This window comes from Ruditapes philippinarum, unplaced genomic scaffold, assembly GCF_026571515.1.
Source record: "Ruditapes philippinarum isolate M1 unplaced genomic scaffold, ASM2657151v2 ctg299_1_1_1_1, whole genome shotgun sequence".
Taxonomy (NCBI): Eukaryota; Metazoa; Mollusca; class Bivalvia; order Venerida; family Veneridae; genus Ruditapes; species Ruditapes philippinarum.
The window spans coordinates 118853-135974 of NW_026858411.1; the positions used below are offsets into that span (position 1 = coordinate 118853).

At 33.7% G+C, this 17122-nt stretch overlaps 1 protein-coding gene across 1 annotated transcript; it reads right to left on the reverse strand.

The window, feature by feature from the left end:
- Window positions 1–4243: 4243 nt before the first annotated feature.
- Window positions 4244–17111, reverse strand: LOC132753110 (sarcoplasmic calcium-binding protein-like). Its single transcript, XM_060743533.1, has 4 exons — window positions 17047–17111; window positions 16617–16645; window positions 6163–6269; window positions 4244–5931 (listed from the first exon to the last, which is right to left on the reverse strand). The coding sequence occupies exons 1-4, from the start codon at window positions 17099–17101 to the stop codon at window positions 5490–5492; spliced, it is 633 nt and encodes a 210-aa protein (XP_060599516.1). The 5' UTR covers window positions 17102–17111; the 3' UTR covers window positions 4244–5489.
- Between the last annotated feature and the right edge of the window lie 11 nt (window positions 17112–17122).

Below are 17122 nucleotides of genomic sequence, written 5' to 3' on the forward strand. Positions count from 1 at the left end.
GAGAACGCTATTTTATTGATGTTTTTAATCCAAAACTTAATACTATATAATGACGTTACTATTTTTAGATTATGCGTACATATGTGTACACAAAAACGTCGTCGTTACTATGCGACGACGTCACATTTGCCCTGATGATCATAAGAGAAACCGGTTGGCAAATAATTAAATAAGTTAACTCATGGACTGTGTTTTTTGTTTTATATATACAGTGTAACTTCCGAATTCCGGAACTTCTGAAATCCGGAAACTTCTAAAAACCGAACATTTTTTTCGGTCCCGATTTTTCCCCTTCTATTTTCTATTAATATAATACTTCTGAATTCCGGAACTTCTAAATTCTGAATTCCGGACGATATTTTCGTAAAATTAGAGTCAAATCAATGCAATTTTACCTCCAAAAACCGGAAATATCCAAAGGTGTGAAATACATTGTAAATCGAGAATGTTTGCCCTGCAGGAAGATTTTATCTCCCTGTCGATTGTTTACTAATTAGCGGTGATCGTGTAATTTGACACGCGTTAAAATCACAAACTGTGAAATAGTATGTTTGAAGTGATGCGTAAAGTAATTTACGACGGTCAGTTAATTTGAAGTGTTAATAAGCGGATTAAATGACAATTAATTGGGATGTATGCATCAAACGTCTTTAGGGATTGTATTGCATTTGATGTAATAATTAATTAAGTAGCATCGGACAATATGTACGTTTATGCAATTAACAACATTTCTACAGACTGAACATTTCTACAGACTGATAGAAATTCAAGTCTTGTCCACATTATCATAAACCTCTGAATTCCGGAAACCTCTGAAATCCGAACTTTTTGATAAGTCCCATGGGTGTTCGGTTTTCAGAAGTTACACTGTATATATATATATATATATATATATATATATATATATATATATATATATATATATATATATATATATATCTTTACACATTTTGTTTCGGTGTCCGGTTAAGTGCCTTGACGGCGGTATGTCTGGGCTTCGTCTTGTTAATTATTGTTCTCATTTTTTCTCACAGGGAGTATTATAAAGCTCGTGATTTTCTGGGTGAGGAACAATTGAAGACGATAATGAATAAAATGGATACACTATGGGAAGTATTTTACTTCACAAACAGGAAAGAGCTATCCATAGTAGACTTTGTATCCCTGATGAAACAAAGATACGAATCTAACAGAACTGCTTTAATTGAAATGGTTTTGTGTTTTCAATGAAGTGGTGCGAAGTGATGGACTTGAATGGAGACAAATTCCTTTCAAAAGATGAATTCATTACGGACTTTGTTGCTGAAACGCACACCAATATCCAAAAGGACGAGCAGTTTTTCTACACGTTTCAGCCAATCAATGAGCGTGTTCCCAATGACGATATCATAGCGTATTTTGTTCGCTTTGTAACTGAGCCTGATAGGTCAAAACCAGACTTTTTCTTAAATGCAATGAATTCTGGTGTTTAAATAATAATAATTTCTTTGAAATATTTGATGACATTGGCTTGAAAAGGTAATAATATATCGTGTATTTGGATATCAGTATATGAGCGTCCATCTTATTACCAGAACACAATTCATTCAGATGTAAACTGTGTATGAAGGCCTATTTGAAATAAGAAAACGATTTTTCTAGTGGTACAAAATAACAGATTTAGTCTGATTTTATTGACCTGTCAATTATGAATACATTAAAGGGTTCATTTAAATATTCGATTCCACTTCGGTTTGGTCCGTGTAGTTTACGAGAATTAATGTGGAGTATATTAGTCATGGATTGAAAGTCACGCCAGCTGAATGTGAAGGTTTTCGTTAATTCACAATAGGACAGTCGGTAAAGAGAATGCCTGATAATTGAGAGGTCTGTGGTTCGATCCTTACTGTTGCCATTGTTTTAGTACTCTTTCTTTATTTAAGTATATTTAAATGGAACAGATTTGTAGTGTGTTTTACGGCATTGAAAAGACATCTATTGATTTTAATCCGTTTTAATTTTAAACATGAATTCTTAAAAAACATCTTATTTAAAAAGAGTATATACATAACAAAATAAAGTAAAACATAATATAAAACGAACAACATAAAATAATCAAATATAGATTCAATAATGTTGAAAATATTAATAAGAAAAAAACATGGACCAACGCGGCCTCGAACTTAAAACACGTGTGGCACTTAGATTATAAACTCGTGATTTACCCTATTGCGCTATAACGCTGAGTACACTTAGTTTAGAGATACAAATTAAATTAAATTCCATCATACAGCGTACATCTCACGGAACTTACCGAACATCTACCGAAGATTAATATACTGTGTGCATCGACCGTGTAATCAGTATGTAATTGACAGGTTAATAAAACCAAACAATACTCAATATCGAGTATTGTCACACAAATCGAAAAATGTATTAATTGTCTGAATGATACCATTTCACTTCAATATCAAAGTAAAAACATAAAAAAAGTGTCAATGCATTACACTTAAGACAATATTTTTTATTTACGTACATAGTATTTTAAAGAGACTAAAAAAGAAGATAATAATGTAATAATGAGATGCAAGCAGAAACAAAACACGAATTTGTAAATTTTTTATATAACCGAAAATTGTAACTTTCACGGAACAAATCGGCAAATTTGTAAATAAATGTGATATACATGTTTCTTTGGCTGCATCATTTTCTGGTTAATTGGTAGTCATTTCCAAGTAAAAAACAGATCCCCATGAAAGTGTTCTGTTGCTCAGTTTAGAGTTTAAAAAGCCTGAAAAGGGACATTTGACCCTTAACAATAAGTAAAAGTAAACCTAATTAGGAATTTGTCACTCCTAATTGAAAGTTTAAAAAGAAAAAAAAGTTTAAAAGGAGATAAAGAAACATAATTAGGACTTTGTAAGTCTTATTATCACTTTTAAAAGTTAAATAACGAGAATTATGAACCCTACAAGGACTTTGGAATTCTTAAATTGAAGTTTTAAAAGCCAAGTTTGGACTGAAAACATAATTATAATGATAAAAACTGTGTACCTGCTGTTAAATACACTGTTTTGATATGAATACTAATGAAGAGTATATTGTCCGTCATGAGGACTTTACACATAAGAGTAACAAACTACTAATTGGTGTATTATCTTTTAAAGTAAGCCATTTTTTCCTAATAATGAGTTAAGTTTATTAAGTTTATAAAGATCTAATTAGGATTGAAAAATTGTTAATTATAACTACTAATTACAATTTTAAAACAAATCCTAAGTAGTTCATATGGCCCTTAGTAGAAAATTCGTAATGTGCTTTTAAGGCTAATTTCTCCTAATTGCAAGTTTGCAAGTTATATTAAGATTTAATTGTCCTAATTAGGCCTTTCAGTTTTCTTGTTAGGGGTTATTAAGAGCTATTTTCTTCTCGTAATTCGTTGTTTATAAAATCCTCATTAGGCATCTATTTTTCATAATAAGTATTTTAAAACTCATTTTAGGATAGGCATCTATTTCTTATAATAAGTATTTTTAAATTCCTTGTTAGAAGTAAGTGAGTCCTGATTAAGCTTTTAATATTCATCATGGTTTTTTTATTCGCTTTCTTTGTCGTAAAGGGTATATTTTTCAAGATGATTGTTTATGGTATATATGTTACAAATGTAACTAGTGTTAGGTAAAGCCCTAGAAATTGTCAGAAAATGGAATAAACTTAGATAACATAGATTTAAAAAGGTTGTTACATAGTTGTTACAGATGTCTTTCTTTTATAATAAAAATAAAAGTTCATACAACAACGAAATGAAATTTAAAACCTTATTGTAACCTTATTGCTACCGATGTTATAGTGCTACAGCACAAGCCATTGAAACGGTCAGAAATTGGAAAATTGGTTACAAAGATGCAACAAGGTTATAACATAGTAGTTACAGCATTTCTACAAATTGTACGAGAATCTGGAGTGAAAAGAAAAATCCATACACAATCTTTACAAAGTTTAATGTTAAAGTGTTTTAGCTCACGCTCTGAATTGGTAACAACACGCTCTGAATAAGTTACAAGGTTGTTACATTGTTCTTAGAGCATTGTACAAATGTACTGATTAACAAAAATTTCATAGTTTATAAATTAAAATAAATCTTAATTATCAAGCAGTAAAATATAAAAAACCAAGATCAACAAGAGAGGCATCCAACAAACGCATCCCCCAACACAGGACTATCGGCAAGGAGCCCAGCAGGACACTAAACAGTCGAAAACATGGGCGAAAAATAAAATATTCTCAATATTTTTTTTGTGTGCTCAACTTTTCAGGCAGGTTAGCTCTAATCGTATGTACATAACAAGTATGGTGTATTCGACCGAAACTTTACTTGCAAGACGCGTATAAATTGAAAAATTCATTTGAAATATGCTTATCAATAAAAGGAAAAAGGCAAAGTCTAAACAGTTTAAAAATACTGAGACATGATAAGGTAAAAAAGATACTGAGACATGATAAGGTAAAGGAAATTGTGGTAATTCATCAGTCTTAGAAAGAAATAGGAAACGAAGATCAATATGTTTTTATGAAAGCAGTATCTTTACAATGCAGTCGTAAAGGCATATCTTACACTTGTCACCTTATTAACAAGCTAACAATAAAATGTAACATATCTCTCCTAATTTTCCTATAAATTAGACTTATTTATTCAACACCTAGTATACAGATTATTTACATTAAAAGAAAGGAAGCATTGCATTTCTTCTTATGACAATAAGTGTCAGTGTCAATGGTCACGGGGATAATACGCTTTGCCCGAGGTGAGAAATAGTCAAATTGAATAAACTATGCAATATGTCGTAGATTAAATACTACATAAGCTTGTGTTAGGGAGGGATGAAAGATGTCGCACTTACTTTTCATTATCTAATGAACAGTCTCAATCAGAACGAGTTCTTCCTTTTTATTGCCCTTGGTTTCAAGAGATAAATTTTTCCTAGATTTTTTCACTTATCATTGTTAATAATTATAGGAATAATTCGGTGAAAATTCTGCAAGCTTTTATATTTTCCATCATTAGTACAGCTGAACCCTTTCCAATTCATTATAAAAAACATTGAATAGGATTAATGCAATGCATGCATATAAACGTCTATTGTATAAGTTTTCATTTCACCATTTTATGCAATTTCTTCAACTGACTACAAAAACTAATCTTTGTTACTTGTATTATATGAATTATGTGGCTGGCAGATCTTTAATCATTGGATATGTGTGACCATAATGACATAATAATTACAAATAATTGATGGTTGGAGCTTGGTAATTGTAAAGTAAATGTCCTTCATGACAAAAAATCATCAAAACAAATTGCATTGTATCTCATCGACTTCATTTCCAAATTATACAAAGGAAGTGTTATTTCCGACCTTAAAATTGACATTGAATTGGTAAGAAATATAAATATCTTACTTAATGCTTCGGGCAAACTATTATATATCGGAGTAATAGGCATTGCAATAAAGTTACAGAGTGTCAGTTTGATATAATTCTACTATTAAATCAGGTTTGAAGCTGTCGTCGCACGTGAGAAAGCGTAAGAAAATTTCCACCATCGTCTTGACCGAAATTTTTCTATTAACAGGATTCAAGTCATTAAACCATCTACGGTCAACATTCTCATCGTTATGCTCGGCCGATTCAAACATAACAATATGTTCTTTTTCTGTTATCATCCCATCTCCATCAATGTCCATTAAGTTACATACAAGTTCCTCGTTTTCCCACATTCTTTTGACAAACATTTCTTTATCTGACTCATATGCCTTTCTCTGGTACTCAACAAATTCGGCCTCCGTGATTTCTGACTGTCCCCACATTAGGTACTCACCCCACCATTTGGTGTATGTATCCACTGCAACTTTCCTTCGCTTAGAAGTTAAATGATGGAGATTAGCGAATCTATTCCTAAAACATCATTCACAATATTTTCATTCTTGTATTAATAATTTAATTGTAAATTTCTTTATAAGTTTTATATAGTCACATCTTGCAACAAACATGGCAAATAAATAGTTGTCTTATTTTCAAACGATATTACTTGAAGCATAATATCGAAATTATGTTTCGTATTATTTTAACTTTCAAATATTAAAAACTCTATCACCGTTATCATTTATAATGTAAGTGAGTAAATACCTTGCTGTTTCTAAATCTGCAGCATTCACCTTGCAATCTTTGTCATGATCAAACCAGGAAAACCATATTTTCCATTTTGAGATAAGAAAGTTGTTGGCCTTTGTAGTCTAGTATTATAAAAATGAAGTTTAAAGTTTAAGCTAAATCACTCGCAGAGGCATATAATGATTTTTTTTGTAAGGAAACGTCATATGTCTACTAAGCTTTCAATTGACATAAAGGTATGATGCATTAAGTAGATTTAAACCTCTGATTACACTGCAGTTGGAATATAAATAGAAGTGTAACGGACCTCTAAATGATCAAATATATCGCTCATTGTTGGGCCTTAGTTATCGTCTTATCTAAAATCATGTTTGAAATCATATTGTTTCTGACATTACCCTTCGTAGGATAGAGTAAATGGACCTTTATGATAAGCTAATTTTAATGTGATTGACATAAGGCTCGCCTTAATATGTTAAATATTCTTACAGCTGTATGGTCTTTACAAGTTTTATGCAATTGAAACTAGCAATAATTAAAATTTGTTTCTCTGCTGGTTGTCTGTATTTTCATTTTTATATTGTGTTACTTTGTTTGATGAATAGGTTGTAAGTCATACTGGCTTTGTTAATGTCATATGGTTATACAATCCAAACACACGGCAGTTAGGAGCAGAAACCTGAAGCAATAGAGGGACATATTAACTTATATACATTAATGTCCCATGATAAAGATATAAACTTAAAATGATAAGCAGAAGCTCTGGCAGTTTAAGTAACCCTAAAGCTGTTTTACCATAAATGTCACGGAACGAATATAACCATGTGAATGTGATTTATCTTAAAAGATATGTTTTATGTCATTGGATATGATACATGTGAAACAGACGCATTTTAATATGCCACTAACTTCTAGGAATTTGATACTTCTATTTCGAGTATCAGATTCTATTAAACTAACATCACCTTTGTAAAATCAGACAGTCCGTTCACCCGTTTATCCACTGCACAACTTTTTAATAACTTGGACAATGAATCACCATTATAAATTATGTGGAGAGTGCAATAATTTGGTTGCTATCGCCAAGTTCAAGGTCACACTTAAAGGTCAAGTGTTAAAATGTCTACATTTCGTGCCCACTCCATAACATTGAAACCGCTGCAACGTTTTAAAGATAAATTGGCAGAAATGATCATCATTACAACACCATGTACAGAGTGCAACAAACGAGTCACGTTCCTCAATGTCAAGTAAACAATCAAAAGTCCAATGAAAAAAAAAACAGCTATTTTTCATGTCCGCTCTATAACATACTGACAATCAAAAGTTTTTAAAATGTAATCCCCTTCCGCAAAGGAAATTAAAAAGAGGAATATCATCCGTCCTTTCGCCTGTCCGGGCGAACACATTTGCACTTGTTGGCTACCAAGAACTATATAAAAGGTTACAGTAAATTTTATTGATTCCGTTAGAATTGTCCGGTACTTTTATGGTCTTATTTGGTACTTTTAAACAAAAGAAGTACCCAATAAGTGTCCTCTCGTTAGGGCGTCCGTATGGCCGTCCGTAACACGTTCGTGTCCGCCCATGGTATAGCAACTTTGCTTAAAACATTATACTACCAAATATGTAAAAACAACTTGTCAATATATGAAGTCTAAAACAACCAATAGTTACCGTGACATAAAAAATAAAAAGAGAGGGTTATCTACAAATGTATATACCTTCTAAATATGGAAGATAATTGGTCAATAACTGAGACATGCTTTTTTGATGATCAAAATGTGTTTATGATATACATGGCACAACATCAAGGGCATGGTTGGTTAAAGGTCAAGAAGTACATTTTCATGTCAGATGCGGAAGGGGATTTAGCAGTCCTTCAAACATTCCAAATCATCTATTTACTGGAAATTTGAAATTTATCTAATTATGTAGATAATTATCTGTTACTTTAGTAACAAACACAAATGTTTTATAGATAAACAGATAATTATCTTTTATTTAACTGGTAAGTGTTGGTAGCCTTGGGCACTTTTTAGTGTTTTTCAAAGTTATCTAATTCGTTATTTATCAATATAACAGAAAAATATCTAGTTAAGTGTCTGTTATTTATCGTGTTAACACTTAAACTAACTAGTTAGTAGTATAGTTAATGTCATTATTATATGGTTAACTGTTGGCAGAAATATGCCACCATACTTTGGCAAATACTATTTAAACATAATCAATTATCTCGTATCGTCTTAAGGTGCCAAAAAAACCAGCTACAAATACAGTAAGGTTGCACAAAAATAAAGAGGAGTGACCGCTTCGACCGTTTAGAAGTCTCAAAATACTTAAAATAGTTAACTGATGAATAAAAAAATATGTACTTTAACTTTATCGATTTCTGTAGTATTGGGGCAGAATCATAGCCACTATATGACATTTTTGTAATATGCTGGGTTGGGGTAGAGAGCCCTTGTTTATGGCATATGCCACAGTCTTTCAAAAATAATTAGAGTATTCACTTATAATTTGAACTAAAAAGCCACTGGCTTATATTCTGGGTTAGCATGCCGGCTTAAGCAGAAGTAAACATTTAAGCACAAACGTGGTCTCTGTAATAGAAAATTAACATTTGGTACTGAAAAACCACTTAAAGTTAAGTATAGAGCTTGTATACGACGATTAGGGTAAAGGTGATAACAGGAATGGAAGTAGAGCCAGTATGGTGCATTGGGGCAGAATCATAGCCACTATATGACATTTTCGGTATGTGCTGGGTTGGGGTAGAGAGCCTTTATTTATGGCAAATGCTACAGTCTTACAAAAATAATTACAGTATTCACTTATAATTTGAATTAAAAAGCCACTGTCTTATATCCTGGGTTAGCATGCCGGCTTTAGCAGAATTCAACATTTAAGCACAAAAGTGGTCTCTGTAATAGAACATTAACATTTGGTACTGAAAAACCACTGTGAGTTAAGTATAGAGCTTGTATACGACGATTAGGGTAGGGGTGATAACAGGAATGGAAGTAGAGCCAGTATGGTGCATTGGGGCAGAATCATAGCCACTATATGACATTTTTGTAATATGCTGGTTTGGGGTAGAGAGCCCTTATTTATGCCAAATGCCACAGTCTTACAAAAATAATTACAGTATTCACTTATAATTTGAATTAAAACGCCATTGTCTTATATCCGGGGGTAGCATGCCTAATTGTGTTGGTTTATGTTATTCTTATTTCTTTTTCTTTTTTAGGTACGTACAAGTATCGTGGGAGGAGTTATAAAGTTTGTCCGGTGGGCAACTGTGCCGCGATAGTAGCAGACGTCCCTCTCCACTTAAGAGGTAAAGGACACTGTTTCACGAGGACGGCCTCTGTTCGCCGGGCAAAAGAGGCCATCAAAGTGACAGATATGTCGTGGCTTATCCCACCTCCTTCCGAATCGGAAGATGGCAGCCGGTCAGACGATACTGAGGCACCTCCGTCAGTTGCATCGGACAGGGATATGAACGCCCGAAGGTTTACGCCCTTGGTGCCCCAGAAAGCTGACAAGGCCCGTGCACCAGTGGTTGTCACGAGAAGAAGACACTTATTAGATAATTGGGTCTCTCATCTGAAAAGTTCGATAGGTGGAGACGTCACAGGAGAAAGAGCAAGGGAGTATATGGGAATAATAAAAAGGTATCTTAGATATATTGACTGCTTGGACACTCCTTGTCATATATTAGAAAAATCAACCCCACAGGTGCTATTAAACTACTTTAAGTCACGTCAGACAGAAAAGTCGCCATATTGGGCAAAAAATGTAATTGTAAACCTCAGTAAGTTTCTTTCGTATTTAGAATTTCGAGGGTTTTTACAACCAGGATCGGCACAGGGGCACCGAGAAAGATGCAAGGGCCTTGCCCTGAGCCTTTCAAAGGCGATCACAAAACGACGAGTAAATACGCAAACGAAACTAAGGAAGAGGATTCTAAAAATAGACAATAATGAGTTTAGTGACCATATAAAATTCAGAAGTGCAATACGTTACATGGGTACCGAGTTTACAAAACTGACGCAACCGTTCCAGAAATTTTTGATTTGCAAAAAATATGATAAACAAGATCAACAAGGAAAGGCGGCGTTCAATGAACGCATCCCCCACATGACCCTGCAACAAGAACCAATGGCAAGGAGCCCAGGGGGACCCCAAACAAAAACAGGACAGGGCAAAGACAGAGCACGGACAGGTTAATCATTAAATGATAATTAATTTGTAACTGATTAGGAATTCAAAGAAAATAAAAATAGGCCCACAAAGGGGAAGGGGACAGGTGACCGGGGGAGGGTGTGGGGAGTAATCAAAGAAATAAAAACTAGAGGCAATGGGGAAGATACTTACCGTAGACGAGAAAACAACAAGGGACACAAGCAAAAGTGTCACCAAAACAGTATGAAACAACATAAGACATACATCTGAGGAACACAGTGGGGCGCCGCCTTGGAACGGTCAGCAGCATAATAATGACTGCTGGGGAGTTTAAACCGGTTAATGGTGCACCAAACCTCGCTCTTAGCCCCACCATGTTCCTATAAACGAGACAGTGTAAATAAAATGAATCCCCGCCAAGTGAAATTCTAACAGTTGTCATGGTTACAAAAGGTTAAATAAGTAAAACACTAAAATGATCATGTAGAAACATATAAAAGTAAACCCAATGACCATAACAAAAGTACTCAATGTCCTAAAGGAAGACAGAGCAACAAGAAAATCACCTACAAGGGCCGACGAAGCAAGGCAGAAGACGAACATTAAGACAATTCAGTCCCAAAGGGCTTTACGAACTATCCATCATAGAGTCTCCCACTTGGTCCGTCAGATGCAATCAAAAGAGGAAAGCGTAGTGTCCAACTGTAAAAGGGTTGAACACTAAACATGCAGTATGTCTTAAAATAGTAGGGTCATAACCTCTTTTAATAAAACGTTTAATGATTTTAGTAAAAACAGCAGAAAAATTACCATGACCCAAAATCTTACGAAGTTTGTAAATCACATCGCCATAAAAACCAGGCTGGCTAATCCCTTGTCGCAGAAGAGTTTTTAAATCACTATTGAATTTGGAAATTAAATCAAAGTTACGATTGTAAAATTAAGTAAAATATTTCCGTAATTTATGATAGCGGTAGCCCTGTTTTAGAAGCTTGCTGGTAATAAAAATATTCCGCTCGTTGAAATCCTTTACGTTGCTACAAGCTCTAGCGAATCTAATTAACTGGGAAACATAAACCCCGTAAGATGTTGCATGGGGTACGTCTCCATCAAAATGTGGATAATTAACTATACAAAAGTCAAAGTCATCTCTTTTATCATAGATTTTCGTGTGAATAGAATTGTTGTTGATAGTAATATGAAGATCCAAAAATGATGTACTAAAATTTGAAGAGTTCGTTTTATTAAGTTGTAGTTCATGCGGATAAATGTCAGACACCATTTGATCAAAATACTATCTTCAGTTCCATTGAAGAACGTAGTTACACTAAAGGTAAAACTGTGAGAAAGCGGCGCAGTTGGACGGCACATGCCGAGAATGATTTTTCAATGGATTTCAAGTATGAAATCGATTTGTCCTCCGAGTTGAATAAAAGACCAAACAAGACAGGCATCACTGTCAAACTGGACCAAATGCCTAGTCTGAAAGAAAAGTGGGAGTCTTTGTCCGTTGACAATATTAAAGACAAAATATGGACCCTGGCTAAAAGAAAACAAAAATTGAATCGCTAAGGAAAAAAAAAGACTGTATTCAATTTTGTTATGATTTGGACTGGACCCCTAGGGTTAGCTGATAAAGGGTCCAGTCTGGACTATGTGTCTCTAAATTTAAAAAAAAAAATCATAAATAGTAAAAAAAGAAAATAAAACAATCAAGAAATAGAAAAAATATTAGATGATTTTTGTTGGAATTTTGTGTATATTGTTGATTTATTTATTTTTGTTTTATTTTTGTTATGATTTGGACCGGACCCCTAGGGTTAGCTGATAAAGGGTCCGGTCTGGACTACGTGTCCCTAAATTTAAAAAAAAAAATCATAAATAGTAAAAAAAAAACATAAAACAATCAAGAAATAGAAAAAATATTAGATGATTTTTGATGCAATTTTGTGTGTATTGTTGATTTATTTATTATGTTTTATTTTTGTTAAGATTTGGACCGGACCCCTAGGGTTAGCTGATAATGGGGCCGGTCTGGACTTCGTGTCCCTAAATTTAAAAAAAAAAACCAATCATAAATAGTAAAAAAAGGCACATTAAACAATCAAGAAATAGAAAAAAATATTAGATGATTTTTGTTGCAATTTTGTGTATATTGTTGATTTATTTATTTTTGTTATATTTTTGTTATGATTTGGACCGGACCCCTAGGGTTAGCTGATAAAGGGTTCAGTCAAGACTTCATGTCTATAAAGCAATGAACTTTTTCCCTTGCATGTCTGTAGGCCTCATCGTGGCGCAAGGGTGAACACATAATCGCATTTCGTAACTCGTATTTGCAATTATGTGGCAAACTACAGACGAATTATATATTAAATGAAGAGCCACTGTCTTACACACTGGGGTAACATAGTTTGAAATATATTGTTAAAATGAAGAGCCACTGTCTTATTACATCCTGGGGTAACATAGTTTGAAACCCTTTTGTCATCGTCGGGGTCGAGGTAATGCATACTACTATGACTATGACTAGGCCTCATCGTGGCTCAAGGGTGAACACATAATCGCATTTCGTAACTTGTATTTGCAATTATGTGGCAAACTACAGACGTATTATACATTAAATGAAGAGCCACTGTCTTACACACTGGGGTAACATAGTTTGAAATATATTGTTAAAATGAAGAGCCACTGTCTTATTACATCCTGGGGTAACATAGTTTGAAAACCTTTTGTCATCGTCGGGGTCGAGGTAATGCAAACTACCATGACTATGAGTCCGTCTGTGTGCAGTGTAAGTCTGTCAATATGCATATGTCTCCAGTGTGTAATATCATGTCTTCTCTCTCTCCAGTGTGTATTATTATATCACCATTTCTCAAGTGTTGAATATTAAATATACTCTTTTTCTCCAGTGTGTATTACTATGTCCACTATCTCCATTATGTATTATAATATCATCATTCTATTCAGTGTGTGTTATGTTATATCGCCCTTTCTCCCAGTGTGTCTTATGATATCTTTTTTCTCTCTAGTATGTATTATAATGCCATCGTTTTCATCAGTACGTATCATTATAACTTCTTTCTCTCCAGTGGGTATTGTTATGTATGTATGTAAGTATGTAAGAGCCATTCTCTGACACCCTGGGGTAACATTGTTTGAAATATAACATGTTAAAATGAAGAGCCACTGTCTGACACCCTGGGGTAACATTGTTTGAAAGTATATTGTCATCGTCGGGGTCGGGGTTATGCATTCTTCTATGACTGTGAACAAGTCAGTTTGTATGCAGTGTAAGTCTGTCAGTATGCTTCTGTCTACAATGTGTAATATCATATCATCTTTTCTCTAGTGTGAATTATTAAATCATCATTTTCACCAGTATTTTTTTTTTTTCCTCCAGTGTGGATTATAACGTCCCCGTTATCTCCAGTATGTATTATGATATCATCATTCTTTCCGGTGTGTATTATTATATATAGCTCTCACCAGTGGGTATTATTATATCTTTTTTCCTCCATGTATGTATGCATGTTCATAGAAAAATATTATGTTAAAATGAAGAGCCACTGTCAGACACACTGGGGCAGCACCCTTCCAGCACCGGTGCGGAGCCAGGTGTCTTGCTCATCTATATATCTCGAAGAAATCGGAGAGCCACTGTGTGACACCCTGGGGTAGCATTGTTTGAAATATTATATGTTAAAATGAAGAGCCACTGTCAGACACCCTTGGGCAGAAACCCTTCCAGCACCGGTGCGAGCCAGGTGTCTTGCTCATGTATACATCTCGAAGAAATTGAAAAGCCACTGTCTGACACCCTTGGGTAGCATTGTTTGAAATATCATATGTTAAAATGAAGAGCCACTGTCAGACACCCTGGGGATGTGGATAGAAAATGCTAGAATTGCGAAATTTACCTTTAGGTTAATTTAAAATCTTTCCTAGCTTTTATAATTCGACTCTTATTGAAAGGACTACATGAAATTTATGATATTATACTGATAAATTTGATGATAAACAACAAAAAGTGCTTGGTATAAATGCAATGGTGTGATATTGTTTCATGTGCAAGCGAATAGGGTGTAAAATACATTCACAACAGCGAGCTCAATATGGTCTCTAAATAACACAGCTCTGAAAAATTGTAATACATGTATACTTAGAAAACGATGTCAATGAATAACTTATTTGTGATGAAGGTGGATATATCTTTAACTGAATTATTTTAAAGAATTTCAAGTCATAAACATTATTTCGGTTTTAAATCTTTCCTTAAGAAAATTGATCATGTTATCCTATTCTTTTCCAATTTTCAGTCCGAATCTTCATATTGTGATTCAAAACAAGTTGTTAAGTAAAATACACGAATAGAAACCGTGGCAATGAGAGATACACCTGTCATGTATCATATCAAGCTTCGCTATAATTGTCATGAATCATATCAAGCGTCGCTATAATTGTCATTTACCTATCAAGCGCCCCCTCATTATCATGTATCGTATCAAGCGTCGCTATAATTATCATTTATCGTATCAAGCGTCGCTATAATTATTATGTATCGTATCATGCTTCGCTATAATTGTCATGTTTTGTATGAAGCTTCGCTATAATTATCATTTATCGTATCAAGCGTCGCTATAATTGTCATATATCGTATGAAGCGTCGCTATAATTATCATTTGTCGTATCAAGCGTCGCTATAATTATCATGAATTGTATCAAGCGTCGCTATAATTATCATGTATCGTATTAAGCGTTCGCTATAATTATCACTTATCGTATCAAGCACCGCTATTATTGTCATGTATCGTATCAAGTGTCGCTATAATTATCATTTATCGTATCAAGCGTCGCTATAATTATCATGTATCGTATCAAGCGTCGCTATAATTATCATGTATCGTATCAAGCGTCGCTATAATTATCATTTATCGTATTAAGCGTCGCTATATTTATCATGTATCGTATCAAGCGTCGCTATAATTGTCATTTACCTATCAAGCGCCCCCTCATTATCATGTATCGTATCAAGCGTCGCTATAATTATCATGTATCGTATCAAGCGTCGCTATATTATCATTTATCGTATTAAGCGTCGCTATATTTATCATGTATCGTATCAAGCGTCGCTATAATTATCATTTATCGTATCAAGCGTCGCTATAATTATCATGTATCGTATCAAGCGTCGCTATATTATCATTTATCACAGGAACTTGAAATTCTATCAAATAACCAATATTAATGATAATATCCAAATATACCCCCTATATACTATAAATAAACAGGAACTTGAAATTCTATCAAATAACCAATATTAATGATAATATCCAAATATACCCCCTATATACTATAAATAAACTTATTTATAGTATATAGGGGGTATATTTGGATATTATCATTAATATTGGTTATTTGATAGAATTTCAAGTTCCTGTGCATTTATCGTATTAAGCGTCGCTATATTTATCATGTATCGTATCAAGCGTCGCTATAATTATCATTTATCGTATCAAACGTCGCTATAATTATCATGTATCGTATCAAGCGTCGCTATAATTATCATGTATCGTATCAAGCTTCGCTATAATTATCATGTATCGTATAATGCGTCGCTATAATTATCATGTATCGTATCAAGCGTCGCTATAATTATCATGTATCGATCAAGCGTCGCTATAATTATCATGTATCGTATCAAGCGTCGCTATTATTATCATGTATCGTATCAAGCGTCGCTATAATTATCATTTATCGTATCAAGCGTCGCTATAATTATCATTTATCGTATCAAGCGTCGCTATAATTATCATTTATCGTATCATGCTTCGCTTTAATTGTCATGTATCGTATGAAGCTTTGCTATAATCATTATTTATCGTATCTAGCGTCGTTCTTATTATCATGTATCCTATCAAGCGTCGCGTTAATTGTCATGTATGGTATCAAGCGTCGCGGTAATTGTCATGTAAAGTATCAAGCACCGCGAAAATTGTCATATATATTGTCAAGCGTCGCGTTTATTGTCAGGTATAAAACTAATTAAACTTCAGATAGCACAAACAGGATTTCTTAGTTTTTACACATAAAAAAATTACGGTATACAACATTTCTAAGTGTAAATATATGACACCCTAGGGATGATTAGCCGATTATGCTAATTTGAAAGTCAGTTACTGGTTCAAAAGTACTGTCACAATCATGCAATCACTTTCCAGTGGTAGTGTCTCAAAACTTCGATATATCTTTGTGAACAAAGAATAATATACAATTACCTTGTTTCCGGGCATGGAAGCAACTTCATCTGTTTCAGTTGAGTAATAAAGAAGTGAAAGAATTAAAGTTAAGTACTTCAGAGCTTCACATCGTGTAAGATAATAATCAAAATACATGTAAAATTAGGCGTATAGCATTTGGCGAAAAAAAAAATTCACTTCGTTTGGAAAACAATAGACCATATAAAAATGTGTAAAATATATCTCCCGTCAAAAGAATAAATATGCATAAAACAGGATAAGGAAGGGAAAACAATAAAAAAGAGACTCTTATAGTAAATTTATTGCGGCATAGTTTGATACATTCATTTAAACATTGCACATAAAAGAATGCTTAGTCTTAAGAAAATAAATACTATTTTTGCGTTGCAATGCTTCAATGTGGAAATAACGTAAGCATTTGCGATTCTTGTATAAAACAATTACTTACCATTGAAACTCAAAACCAAAATAACATAAATCGTACAATACAGTATATTCTGCATGACACGTGATTTTTCTGCACA